The 14,062-nt window shown below is 40.4% G+C and overlaps 1 protein-coding gene across 1 annotated transcript in view; it reads left to right on the top strand.

Annotated features, from left to right (window-relative positions):
• Window positions 1-14,062, top strand: part of LOC145406423 (carboxylic ester hydrolase-like) — a 108,403-nt gene that overhangs the window by 3,774 nt on the left and 90,567 nt on the right. The window contains exons 3-6 of the mRNA XM_080277583.1: window positions 2,243-2,384; window positions 4,556-4,611; window positions 8,405-8,534; window positions 9,377-9,570. Of these exons, the coding sequence (XP_080133709.1) occupies window positions 2,243-2,384; window positions 4,556-4,611; window positions 8,405-8,534; window positions 9,377-9,570 (522 nt within the window). The remainder of the gene's footprint in view (window positions 1-2,242; window positions 2,385-4,555; window positions 4,612-8,404; window positions 8,535-9,376; window positions 9,571-14,062) is intronic.

Here is a 14,062-nt window from a genome sequence, read left to right as displayed (position 1 = left end):
TATCTGTGCCTTCATCTACAGCTTCCTTTCTGTTCGTTCTATAGCCACTGTTGTAGACAGCCATCATTCTTCTCCTAGATCTATCAACAGTGGTGTTCCTCAGGGCTCTGTCCTATCACCAACTCTCTTCCTTGAATTCATCAATGATCTAAGCTGTACATCTAACCCTATCCACCCGTACACTGATGATTCCACTCTTCACCTTTCCATTCGGTTCCTGCAACGTCTATCTCAGCAGTTACTTCAGCAACCAAGAGATGTGGCTATGGCACACCTAATGTCTGACTTGGTTCGTATCTCTGACTGGGGTAAAAATAATTATGTTGTTTTAAATGCATCAAAGACTCAGTTTTTAAACCTATCAACCCACCATAATCATCCACAGGAGTACCCACTAATGTTTAATAATATCCAGCTCAAACCTGCATCATCTTTGGACGTGCCTGGGGTTTCATTCACTTGGGATTTATCTTGGCCAGATCATATTACATCTCTTGTAAAATCAGCTTCCAAGAGATTAGGTGTGCTAAGCCGACTCCTTACCTTCTTTACCCCTGCATAGTTCTTGACTTTATATATATATATATATATATATATATATATATATATATAGAGAGAGAGAGAGAGAGAGAGAGAGAGAGAGAGAGAGAGAGAGAGAGAGAGAGAGAGTCAATGAAAACGCATCACCTAATACAGTTGCAATAAGTCGTGTTTCATTACTTGTTTCCAACATTGATCTGATTTGGTATAACCATGTGCTCATACAACACCCATCTGAATTCAAAGATTGGCTTTGTTCACGAAGTAAGGTAGTGTCTCAAAGATAATATTAATTTTTTATCAAATTCCATTTGCTGCCTATTGGTGGAATTGGAATTCGTGGCTGTTTTATCTTTAGGATGAAGGTTAGATCATAAGTGAAATACAGTCTGTTAGTTCTTGAAAGACTGCCACCATCCCACGTTTATCATGCCTTGAACATCATCATGCCTTAGGGATGCCAGAGGGTGGCACGGCACAGTGCGAGCTAGCCCGTAGAATGGGGAGTGTCATCATTCAATGACTGTCAGGCTCATCCAGAGGCATCATGACACAGGCTCAGCTGACAACCGACAGCATCCTGGAAGAGTACAAGTCACAACAGAATGTCAAAATCACCACATCCGGATGCTGTATCTGCTGGACAGATTCTGGTCAGCAGCATAAACAGCACGTGAGACTCCTGGTCTACTTAATCATCGGATAGGGGTGTCCACCATAAGGCGACGACTGCGGTAGTTTGGCCTAAACGCATGCAGATCTGTAAGAGGTTTAGGTTTCTTACTCGCCAGTCGTCGGAACACACTACAGTGGTATAGCTAATATGAACACTGAACAAAGGAATGCTGTTCTTTTCACTGACGAATGTCGATTCTGTGTGCATCACTCTGTCAGACGTCTGTGTGTTTGGAGGAGACGTAATGAACGTTATACTAACTCTTGTGTGAGACGAGGTAATCATTGGGGTGGACTCGGCATCGTGGCATGGGCAGGCATTCCAGCCTACTACATATCACCTCTAGTAATCATCGAAAGCAACCTGACGGCTCGAGGGTATGTCAGCAATGTTCCCAGGCCCCATGTGATCCTGTTTCTACGCGACCATCCTGGTGTAACAATGTTGCAACATGATAACGGTTGTTGACATGCCGCTCGTGTCGCACTGAGTTTCAGCAGGCTGAGAATGTCAACACAGTGCCATGGTCTAACTTCTTACCCGATTTAAACATAACTGAACATGTGTGAGATTATCTTACGAGGTGCCTATCGTCGCATGACCCCAGACCACAAAACACACAACTGATTCAGACAGTGCAAGGAGAGTGGGGGAAGCTTCCACAGTACCCACCACTTGAACTGGTGTCCAGAATGAGGCATAGGATTACATCTTGCATGGCTGCAAATGGTGGCCAGACCTCGTACTGACTGACACACGTAGTGTGGAATTGCCGGTCTAGGGGTCAGATCACAAATGCACTGATGACTGGTTATGTAATGAATTCCTTGCCCTTATATTCTGTCTTAAACTTGTTGGAAATATTGATAGACTCACTCTGTGAACTACTCTTAGCTATGTCGAATTTTATACACAATAAACCACAGCTAACCTTCTGGTGCCTTTTTTATTGGCCCACATTATATATCATCACTCCATGTTATCAGTTTCCTTAGTGCTAACGAAGTGTTCGTGATACAGCCAAAGAACGACCCTCAAAATCTACCGGTGATGGTGTGGATCCATGGAGGCGGATTCATCTATGGTGGTTCAAACCCTTACGTCCCACACGCCTTTCTGGATCACGATGTGGTGTTGGTGGTCGTGCAGTACCGCCTTGGCATTTTCGGTACGTAAGGTTGCCGATGTATTTTAGCCTAATATCTGATTTCTTTTACTTCTCACTTCCCTCTGTTGGCTAATGTTCTGAGGCTGATCGAGGTTCGGTGTTTCTCTTTCCATAGATTCAAAGTTTCTCTCTTTCCTCTCCTGGGTACAATCCTTAGCTAGGAAGAAATAGTATGTTTCTCTGTCCAAAGATGACTGTTTGATAATATTCCCTTATGGTGGTAAACATGTCCTTTTTAAAGCATTTTTACTAGAATACTGGGCAAAAATTTGGCCCTGACAGTACTATTATGGTCGGAAATATTGTTATATTTAATTGTGATTAATAACGAGAAAGTGAACACTGCTTCTGAAACCCAGTGATGCGACATTCCCTCTAAAACAAACTTCTCAGAAAATGTTACAAGATTTTTATAACTGTTTCCTAATGTTACTGACCGCGGCTGTTCATACAGTACAAAAAAAAGAAAAAAAAAATCATGCATGAGAGGGGTGATAAAGTCCTACTTGGTCATCTATCTTGTGATATCCCAAGAAGCTTAATGTGTTATCATGTGAATGTGCATGCCAACACGCATGCCCAACTACTGCCTTTGCTGGGCCTTCAGAAAAAAAAAAAAGAAAAAAAAAAAGAGGGTCTGATACAAAGAAGAAAATAAAGCTTATAATCTATCGACACCTGGCACCATCCCCTTTTGCTCCTAAGTTTCCAGACGCCGCCACTACTCATATATCTATGTATCATCTTCCAGTCATTCATCTACGGTATACATTTATAGCTTACCTATATATCTAGCCTACTGCTCATCCACTAATCCTTTTTTTTTAATCACTTCCCACAAATTCATGTATCTATGTATCCTGCCATTCACTCACCTAACATTATTTGTTTTTCATTTATCCATCAATCCATCTGCCTGTCTATCTATCCATCCGACTCTAAAACTAGTTCCCGCACAAACTTCTTCCAGTAAGATTGACTTACAAAATACCGACAGACCAATCTCACCGAAACTGAAAACATTGTGTATCCAAACTTGCCCAGAGTACTGAAAGCCTACCAAAAGCAAGCCAGAATTATAGAAAAGCCCTAAATAACTGGTCATCATGCATCCTAGAGCAAAACTAAGGAATGCCAGCCCCATTCCAAAACTACCCCATTAACTTTACATTTATCTTCAAATTTCTAAGGGTTAAACACTGAATTCTCAATGATTTGAAACTTTCCTAACCTTGTGACAGAAAACGAAATGGTATAACAGTGTGGGCGTGCTGTTCTGTGATATCGGACCATCAATACTTCAGTAACTTAATAATTCAGGAATTCAGTGACAAAGGCGTTTCTATGACTGGTCTCTGGGAGGGTCCAACAACAGTACTGACAAGGAAATGTCAAAGAAAGAAATATATGGCATCGTCATGATAATATATTTACCAAAGTGGGGTAGAATCATCTGGCATATTTCAATAGCCATTGTCTGTGGTGTCAAATTGTTTCACATGGAATAAGCACAGATTATATTTCAATGGACAGTACAGTTTTTGGACATAACTTTGAATACACTTTATAATATTCAATATTTAAACACCTATTTTAAAACCCAGTCATGAAGTTTTCAAAACCCAAGAAACTTACCAGATAATTGTGTAAGAGGTTTGAAATTTTTTGGATAAGCATATGAGCTAAAAATACTGACTACAGATGCACTAGTGTTGCCAAAACATCTTTGCCAGCTGTTGCCACTGAAGTTATAACATTAAATGCATTTGTGATGACAGTATGAAGAACACGATAAATGATGAGGAGAAGCAAGGATGCTCTCTGGAGTATGGATAATAATGAAAAATATAGAAGTGAAAAGCTAAAGCTACCAAAAGATTGTCGATAAACTTTTGCTCCTGAAAGTACACACAGTCAAAAATGTGTCCCAATGGAAACGTCTGATGACATCCTAAATCAAATTATCAGTTTAGCTGGTAATTATAAACCAAACAACAATCTATTGTCATCTGAATATGTTTATACCATAATAATTGTACTGACTAGGAAAGGTCATGACCAACACACACACACACACACACACACACACACACACACACACACACACACACACACACACACACACACACACACATCAAGTAATACTAAATGGCTACTGGTTTATCACACAGGGTTCCTGTCAACTGAGGACCAAGTGATGCCTGGCAATTTAGGACTCAAGGACCAAGTAATGTATTCAAACCCTGCATATTATTTTCAATGTACCTGTGTGTGTGTGTGTGTGTGTGTGTGTGTGTGTGTGTGTGTGTGTGTGTGTGTGTGTGTGTGTGTTGAAAATTCCTGATCCATTGCTATACTTAAGAGACATAGTACACTGGGTGAGACTTTGGGTATGTGAATGGGTGGGATTGTGGGTGAGTAGTGAAAAATAGAGCCATGGTGGATGAGTTCTTGGTCTGAATAGATCCAGGGCAGGCGTAGGTCCATGTGGGAAGGAAAAGGCCATATGGAATACACCTCTGGAGAAATGTGTCCAGGAACGAACATAGGTCCATCAGGTAAATATACGTCTGTGAGGGAAACAGATCCATGGTTTAAAAAAAAAAAAAAAAAAAGGAGGGGGAAGGGGGATCATCTGAGGATCCAGTGTTTTCTGATGGGGAAAAACTAGGCCCATGATGGAAAATAGTTTCATGGGAGAGGCAAGTTTTGTAAAAGAAGAATAGGTTCATGGTGAAGAAGGCCAAGGAAATTATCGAGGAGAAGTAGGTACGTGGTGGAACACAGGTCCATGAGAGTAAATAAGACGATGAGGAATATTGGTCTATGGGAAAATGCATCCTTGGGGAAAAAAAAATTGGATCTCTCCGAAATGTACGGCAATGAGTGAAAATAGTTCCATGGGGAAAATGTCTATAAGGGAAAATATTTCAGTGGAGCAAACAGGCCGACACTGGAAAATGCTGTATATCAGTACATGTACAGGGTACATGGAGGAAAACAGGTGGGTGAGGGTTGACACTTATGGGGTGCAGATGAAGACAGGTTTATGTGTTAATCGTTCATAAACTTAAGTAGTGTATAAAATTGTTTGTTCATAGTTTTATATTTCTGAATTCAAATTGTGTGTAAGGTTGGTTGTTCATAGCCTTGTCTTCTGCCAAAGACTGCTTGATTTGAATTACATTTTCTTAACCTAGTGGTACTTAGGATCATTTTAAAAACACGGAATTAGGCATTTTCAAAAGTTAATAAATGGGGGAACCCCGGAATGTGGACTAAAGAACTTTGTGACTATGAGCCGATAGATGGAGGACAGTACTCAAAGTACTTTTCTTGCGAACTCACACGCACAAGAACCCTTGCCACTAATGGGTTAAGTTGTGTATGGGATTCTTTTTATGCTGGTAGGTGGTGGCGACCATCATCCACTCACTTGATATAGTGCTGCCTACTTCTTCCTTAGCCTTTATCATTTTTTTTTCCTGTGCCTTCCCTCCTCTCTTCCTATATCTCCCATCTTTCCTGTCACTTCTTATTGCCCTTCTTTCCTTTACAGTTGGCTTTACATTGAATGACAAGCCAAATGGTTTCCTGTAAGTCAAGAAACTATTAACAACGCTGGGTGATAACCATATAACCAAGGCATACGTGCTCCCTACGTATCAACAAGAGGGTTGGTGGAGGGTTAGTGCCCCTCCCCGTAAAACCAATAACTCAAAGTCAAATGGCCACCCTTTACGGGATTATGGTGTCTGGAAATAGATAGATAGATAGACCTTCATCAGGTATGTACAGTATTGGTTGTTTATGGTTCTATCTTGCTTGAGCTTCACTTGTTTGTACGATAACTAATTTTCGTATTTCCGCTGACAACAACTACCTAACAGTGCCTAACCAAACCACAGTCAATACTTTTTGAGCATAAATTATGTATATGAGTCTGGAGGAGTGTTATGTATCATGTCTCTGCTGAAACACTTCACAACACAGCTAGAGGTAGTATTCTTGAGATAAACTTGTTCAGCAGATTCCTGATTTATGTGTTCATCTTCGTTCAGAGCAAGTATTAAACTTTTCAAAACCAAACAAAAGTGAATATTCGTGTGTGTGTGTGTGTGTGTGTGTGTGTGTGTGTGTGTGTGTGTGTGTGTGTGTGTGTGTGTGTGTGTGTGTGTGAAAATAAAATCACCAGGTGTCATAGTTTCGTTATATGTTTACTTTGCAGCATAGTAAACGGTTTCCTAGTTTACAGAAAACCATTTGGCTTGTGACTCTACACTGAATGACAAGCCAAATGGTTTTCTGTACACCAGGAAACCATTTACTATGCTGGGGAGTAACGATATAATCAAACTAGGGCACATGGTGGTTTAGCGGGTAATTAAGGCCCGCAAACGGAAGTGAGCCTGTGCTTGTTTATATCCAAGGCGTGGTTGGGGTTCATTCCTCACGTAATGCCAATCAGGGATGAGTGAGGCTGGTCACTCATCTTAAAGGTCAGGACCAACTTGCCTAGCCACAGCCTCCTGCACTCCTCATAGGGCAACACAGGATTAGATGATGTATGTATGTATGTATTTTCTTCCCCAACATAACCATCATCATCCACATCTCTCCCACCCGAAGGTTAGGCAGGGTCCAGAGATCTAGATGAACTTGATGCAACTCTATATATACACACACACACACACACACACACACACATATATATATATATATATATATATATATATATACATATATATATATATATATATATATATATATATATATATATATATATATATATATATATATATATATATATATATATATATATATATAGATAGATAGATAGATAGATAGATAGATAGATAGATAGATATGTGTGTGGTGGGTGGGGGCACTCATCATCCACTCACTCGATGTAGTGGTGCTCTCAGGTGTTTGCCCTTTCCTCTCCTCCATCCTTCTTTCCTTCCATCCTCTTCTCTTTTTCTTTCCTTCATTCTTTCCTCGTCCTTCTGCCTACAGGTGACTTTACACTCCCTCTTCTGTCTTTCTTTCCTTCATTCTTTCTCTTCATTCTGCCTGTGAGTGACTCTACACTGAGTGACAAACCAAATGGTTTCCTGTACACCAGGAAACCATTTACTATGCTGGGTGGTAACCATATAACCAAATTTTTGCGTCTGATGGTTTAATGGGTGATTACGGCGCTCCAATAGGATTGAGCCGGTGAAGGTGTATGTCCAAGGAGTGGTTGGAGCTTATTGCTGACTTAATGACAGTCAGGGATGAGGGAAGCTGGTCACTCTCATCTTTAATGTCAGGACCAACATGCCTAGCCCAGGGCTCCTACGATCCTCATGGGACAACGTAGGATTGGATGATGAATGATGATTGAAAATATATATATATATATATATATATATATATATATATATATATATATATATATATATATATATATATATAGTTATATAGTTATATAGTTATATATATATATATATATATATATATATATATATATATATATATATATATATAGTTATATAGTTATATAGTTATATAGTTATATATAGTTATATATAGTTAGATATACTGAGAAGCCAAGTCAAAGCTGCATGAATAATCTTGACATAAACAAGTAAAGTTACGCCATTACTGTGTAGGAGTCAAGTGAAAACAAGCAAAAAGTGATTGCTGGTATTAATGCACTGCTATAAATATTTGCCTATTAAAAAGGGGGGTTAATGACAGAGATTCATTGCCAAACTAGAGATATATTCTTAACGTAAATGAAAACTGTTATATCAGGGAGAACAAGAGATCCGGAATACTTTTGCAGACTTCCTTCCTTGTCCGATCTGCAGAAACAAAGTAATTTATATTATGTTTGTGAATCAGCGTCTGGCTGGTATGATCCGACATTGAAACTCTCCCTGTTATTCCCGCAAAAACAAAGTTACAAACTGGAATTAATGGTAGGGTCGACAGGGTATGTCTCTCAAAAGCCTTTGCCAATACTTCCCCAGACACAAGCTCTGCATTGGATTCACCAGAACATCAAATACTTCGGCGGTGACGAAAACCAAGTTACTATTTTTGGTTCTAGCGCAGGAGGAGCATCTGTCATACATCAGATGTTGACACCAGCCGCTAAAGGTAAGGGAGGTTCATTTATCAATCTCACTACCGAGTTACCGCATCTATCTATCTATCTATCTATCTGCCTACCTATTTCCAGGTACCTTAATCATGAAGGGGGTAGCAACAAACAAATTATTTTCATGTCACCGTATTGTCTGCATCTGGGATGTCTTCCTTCCATGTTACACCTGATGGCGGAATACAGAGTGACATGGGAATGATTTGTTTGATGTTACATGCAGTTATGATTTCATTTTTTTTCTTTGACTGCATCCATAATATTAATGAAATTCTGAATATGTTCTAATGATCACCTGAGAACACTTGAATATATGCTATTATTGTAAAGCATTATCATGATCAAGAGTTTGCCGACAGTTCTCCTCCCGACTCTGACCATGTAACTGTTACACGAGGTATTTGTGTATGAGATATAAACTGGAGCACCATGAAGTACGTACAGGACAAACTGGTTTAAGTAAGGGTATTCTCTGATATGTTGAGAGATGTGAGAAGCATTCAAGTGCACAACGTTGGTAAGGAACTGTCGGTGAACTATTGCTCATGTTGGCACATAATTCATTCGGTTACAGAAGCTCTTAGATACAGCTATGAGAAGTAGATCAAACTATGGCCAGCTTGTTTTTACTTGATGGAAGTAAGCTAATCTCATAGCTTTAGTACTTAGTTATGGTTGCACAAAATTCATGAGCCATAATTATGAGGAAGAAAAAAAAAAAGTCCTCTTGATTACATAGAAATCGACCCCCCAGTCTGAATACGCAGCCTCCAGTTGAGCCGAAGAGGATATGGATGATTGTCAGGTTTCATTTATTGCAATAGCTACTCCCCCACAGGACTATTTTCCCGCGTGATCGCTCAGTCTGGTAGCGCCCTGTGTCCATGGGCTGTCACCCGCACTGCTGCCCAGACTGCCAAGAAGGTCGCCAAGGCCCTATCCTGCCCCACTGACCAAGGCAGCCAGAAAATGTTGACCTGCCTCCAGGTTCTCGACGCACGCCAGATAGTCTACCAAACATACGACTTGTTCGTGAGTGTCCATACTAATAATGCAATATATGCAGGTCAAGCTTAACAAAGCTAAGAATAACCACGTATCTTTTCTCATATCGTCAGTTGCCGAAAAAAAAAGGAGCTTTCTGTTTTCTGTTTTCTCATTTCCTTATCCTTCTTCCACTGATAAAAGATCTGCCTCTTACAAAACTCCATAGTGGGATTTGCTTTTGTAGAAAGGAGGGGAAATGGGAGGACTCCCAGTTCCACTGGGAGTTGTTTGTAAGTTGTTGTTTGTAAGCTGGTTCGTGAAATTCAGCCGTGATTTGCACTGCATGAACCATATGTCTCTGGATTTGAAAGCTTGACACCACCTGTTCAACAATTTTATTTTGCATGTTACATGTTATACTACCTTTCAGACAAAAGCTGCTGTGTCATGATCTCTCAGTGTTTCTCTCTCTCTGAATGGAAACTAGTTTCCATCCTGCTGGTGAAGCCTTTTGGACTAGGTCTACTGGGAGTAAGTTCACTTGGGTAGCACAGTACATCCATGAGGAATGCAAGTTCATGAGAATATAAGTCCATGTAGTGAACAGGAATCTCATCTCATGGAGGTGAAAGAGGCCCATCAGACAATGAGGTAAATCCTCTCAAGGGGGACAATAGGTCCATGGGGTAAGAGGTACGTCCCACATTAATGACAATGCATCCATGGGGCAGTGGTGAGATCCTCTTTATTAGGGGAATAAGGTCCATGAGGAATAGGTAAGTTCTTCAGTGTGGGAATAATATGTCCATGGCAGGAGTAGGTCGGTTAGAGAAATTGATTCATGGATGACTTGGTACAAGAGAGAAACGGACCCAGAAGGAAAAAAAGAACCACTGAGTTAAACAACAAAGCTCCTCCGCCAGCGTCATTGCCATTAAAAACGATCCGGATCCAGATCCGTAGAGATATTGTGTGGAATACATAGGATCCGGATCCACCCCCAATTTTAATCGTTTGTTCCTTGACCCATGACCCACTCTTCCACAAAATTTTACTGAAATTCATTGAGAACATTTGGAGATATTGTGCGAGATACACAGGATCCGGATCTGTCCCAAAATTTAATCAGTTCTTTCTTGTCCCATGACCCACCCTTCCAAAAAATCTCATTGGAATTCATGGAGAACTTTTGGAAATATAATGCGGGATACTTCGGATCTGGATCCAGATCCGCCCCCAAAGAATAATCAATTCTTTCCTCACCCATGGCCCACTCTTCCAGAATATTTCATTGAAATTCATGAATAAATTTTGGAGATATATGTGGATAAACAGACAAACAGTTGAAACTGCCATAGGCAGAGCGCTTGCCGGATGGATGCGATTGTGTTTGTATGGTTTTCACAATCCTGTAGGCAGTCATTTGGGGGAATTTTCAAGTTTCAGTGAGGAGCACACGATGGGTTTATGTAGCTAGAAATTGCATTGCCAGGTGCGCCAGATGGTTCTCTTCAATTTTGGTAAGGAAAATAATCGATTTTCTAGTTCTAGAAAATGGTGCCTGGGTCGGCCACTGGGTCCCGACAATTTCCGGACCCACGGCCATTGAGGAGTATCAATCCCCCACCATGCCCAGGGCCTTTGACTGATTCTGATGAAGAACAATTGGCTTCCAGGGCTAATGGATATCTAACTTCTGAGTTTTTTAGGACTATTGGCGCAAAACTGTGAGAGCAAAGAAACAGACAGACAAACAAGCATACACAACTGACCAACATGTTTGCCGAATCTTTCGATTCCGGCAAACAAGAAACACAGGTAAATACATAATTTCCTCCAGTTTCGTTGGCGCCGGTAACTAGGTGCATGGGGGGGGGGAGGGTATGAAGTTCATGAGAGAAAGTGGGTCCTAAAGGGAAAAGCTTTCTTCTCATAAAGAGAAAATTGGTTTATAAAGAGAAGAAATCCATGAGGGTGAATATATCTGTGGAAAAATTGGGATCATGAGGAAAACTTGACAATGTAGGAACAAGTCCATGGAGGAATAACAGATGGACAGTGAGTCGATCCCTTGGCAGTGTAGCCAGTGAAGGGTTATGTTGCTCATGTTCTTGCCATAACTGTGTCTGAGATTTAAATAACATACAAACGAATATTAAGGTTGAAAAGATTAATAAGGAATCTAGCATTCTATAAATTTCTGTGTGTGTGAGTGTGTGTGTGTGTGTGTGTGTGTGTGTGTGTGTGTGTGTGTGTGTGTAGCCAATAGTGAGAAAAAGGGAACTTGGCAGGATGGTTAGAACTGGGTCCCAGATTGGTAGCAGTATTGGTGGCAGCGGTAGCAATGGTGGTAGTACTGGTAGTGGTAGCAGGCGATGTAGTGGTAGTGGTAGTGGTGGTAGCAATGGTGGTGGTAGTGGTGGTGGTGGTAGCTGTCCAGAAATGGCTCTCATTTGCGCTAGTGCTGAGCAACCAAGAAGGACCAAAGGGCCTGCATCATGGAGTGCAGTAGCACTCCGTAGGTAGGAATGGCACAGGTTCGGAATGGCGTCTCTCTTATAAGGTATACGAGCATTCGAGGGAAAACGGCCACAAAGCTAAGTCCTAAGCTTATGAACTAAAAGACCTTCGCTATTCAAGTGCTAAATTACTCGCAGTCTTGCTATCCTTCGTAGGAGTCGCAAAACTGAACAGCAAAAATATCGCCTTTGTTCTTCTTTCTTTCTTTCTTTCTACTTCACCAGTCATAATTTCAAAACAAAACGGCGTACACGAGAGTACTATGTACCAAAACGATGCCTGTCAAGTGTAGATGTTTCTTTTCATGTTTAGAAAAGCATTCAGGCTACGGTTCGCGAGTTATGGCCTGAAAACCGTATAGCGGTCAGCGTAAGTATGTCATTTTGCGCAATATTGGTTACCTACAGCTCGCCTGCAGTTAAAGGATGTACCAAAACACTTCTTTTCAAGAGAAGGCTCCCTCGTTTTAGTCTTTCAGTATGCTGTGCATGTAACAATCCAAAAATAGCACTTGCTTTTTGAATAATTATACATCCACAAAAAGGTCATAAACTAGAACAAAAATTTTCTTCTAAAATGATTGTTAAGAAGTAGGAATGGCAAAAGTGCAAAAATAACAAAAGAAAAAGCGCAGAAACAAGAGGGCATTCAGGACGGGAGGAGATTTGGAGACTAATACCCATTACTACATTCCACACTTTAGCCATTAACTTGTAGCTGGTGGAATGTAGTAATGGGTATAAGTCTCCAAATCTCCTCCCATCCTGAAAGCTTTCTTATTCCTGTGCTTTTTTCGTCTCTTATCTGTGCACTTTTGCCATTCCTACTTCCTAACAATCATTTTAGAAGAAAATTTTTGTTTTCTAGTATATTATGACCTATTCCTGGATTGCGAGAAAAAAAGCTACGTAACGGCACTTGTTGGTGAAACTTCCATCTGTGCCGTATCTCTGCTGACTAATTATGCTGTGTAGTCTGTAGGATTTCCTGGCCCCTGGAAAGCTAGCAAAATACCGATAACCCTTTTATACCATAACGTAATATTCTCGCCTTTTATTAATTCCAGGCGATTTTATTCGACTCTGGGATGGTGTCTACGAGCGAAGAGGTTACTTGAAGCATAACTTATCCAAACAGAAATTTTGCTTATCTGAAAGAGAAGGAGCCAGGATACTGTTAGATGTAATGTGTGTGAATGCATGTCTGTCCCAGAACAACGGCAATGTTGCAGATAGTTCTCTCTCTCTTGTGACTTCACTTTCATTGTGTTCCCCATCCTTAGTTGGGTAAAAAAGGCCAGGATGATCAGGAGAAACAAAATTATACAAGTGAGATTGCTTAAGTGTAGTTGTTGAGTGTTAGGTTCAGGCAAGGATAATGCTGCTGCTGCTGGTGATGATGATGATGATTAAAACAATAACATAAGTAAGGGTGGCAATGTGTGGTGTTCCTGCCAGGATTGGTAACATCAGCAACAAAAGTTCTTTCGCCTCTCCTGTTTCTCTGTCCTTGGACTTTGAAACTCAGGGTCACGAATCTGCTGCATCAGACACTATGGAATATGTCTGGCCACAGATCAGTAGCAATTTTGTTACTTATCAGAAGTTGGTATGGAACTGTTCATACCCTGTTAACATGTTAGTAAGATATCGAACTCTTTACCAGATGGTTCAGTTGCTTTTGTGCCAGAGGAACCATCCAAAGTCTTTAGCATATAAGTCTTACATTAAAAAAAGTACAATCTTTTAATCATTTTGAAACTGCTAAAAACCACTCAGAAACAGCAATAAATCTCTGTGAATCAAACATTCTGCACAGCCAAGCATCCAAACTATTAAATAATCCTAATGACAATAGAATATTATGATCACCTGTCAGTTTTTTCAATACTAATTTTCTCATGTTACCACCCAGTCCCCAGTTAAAATCTTCAGGCTGAAATTTTGTAAATGACTTCCATGGAAAGGTAACATTCTTCTCTGTTCGTGTGCCAGAAATTCTGCCTTAGAGGAAATCA

Source organism: Coenobita brevimanus, chromosome 8, assembly GCF_032717465.1.
Source record: "Coenobita brevimanus isolate Jiangsu-jjx chromosome 8, ASM3271746v2, whole genome shotgun sequence".
Taxonomy (NCBI): Eukaryota; Metazoa; Arthropoda; class Malacostraca; order Decapoda; family Coenobitidae; genus Coenobita; species Coenobita brevimanus.
This window is presented reverse-complemented; position numbering and strand designations above follow the sequence as displayed.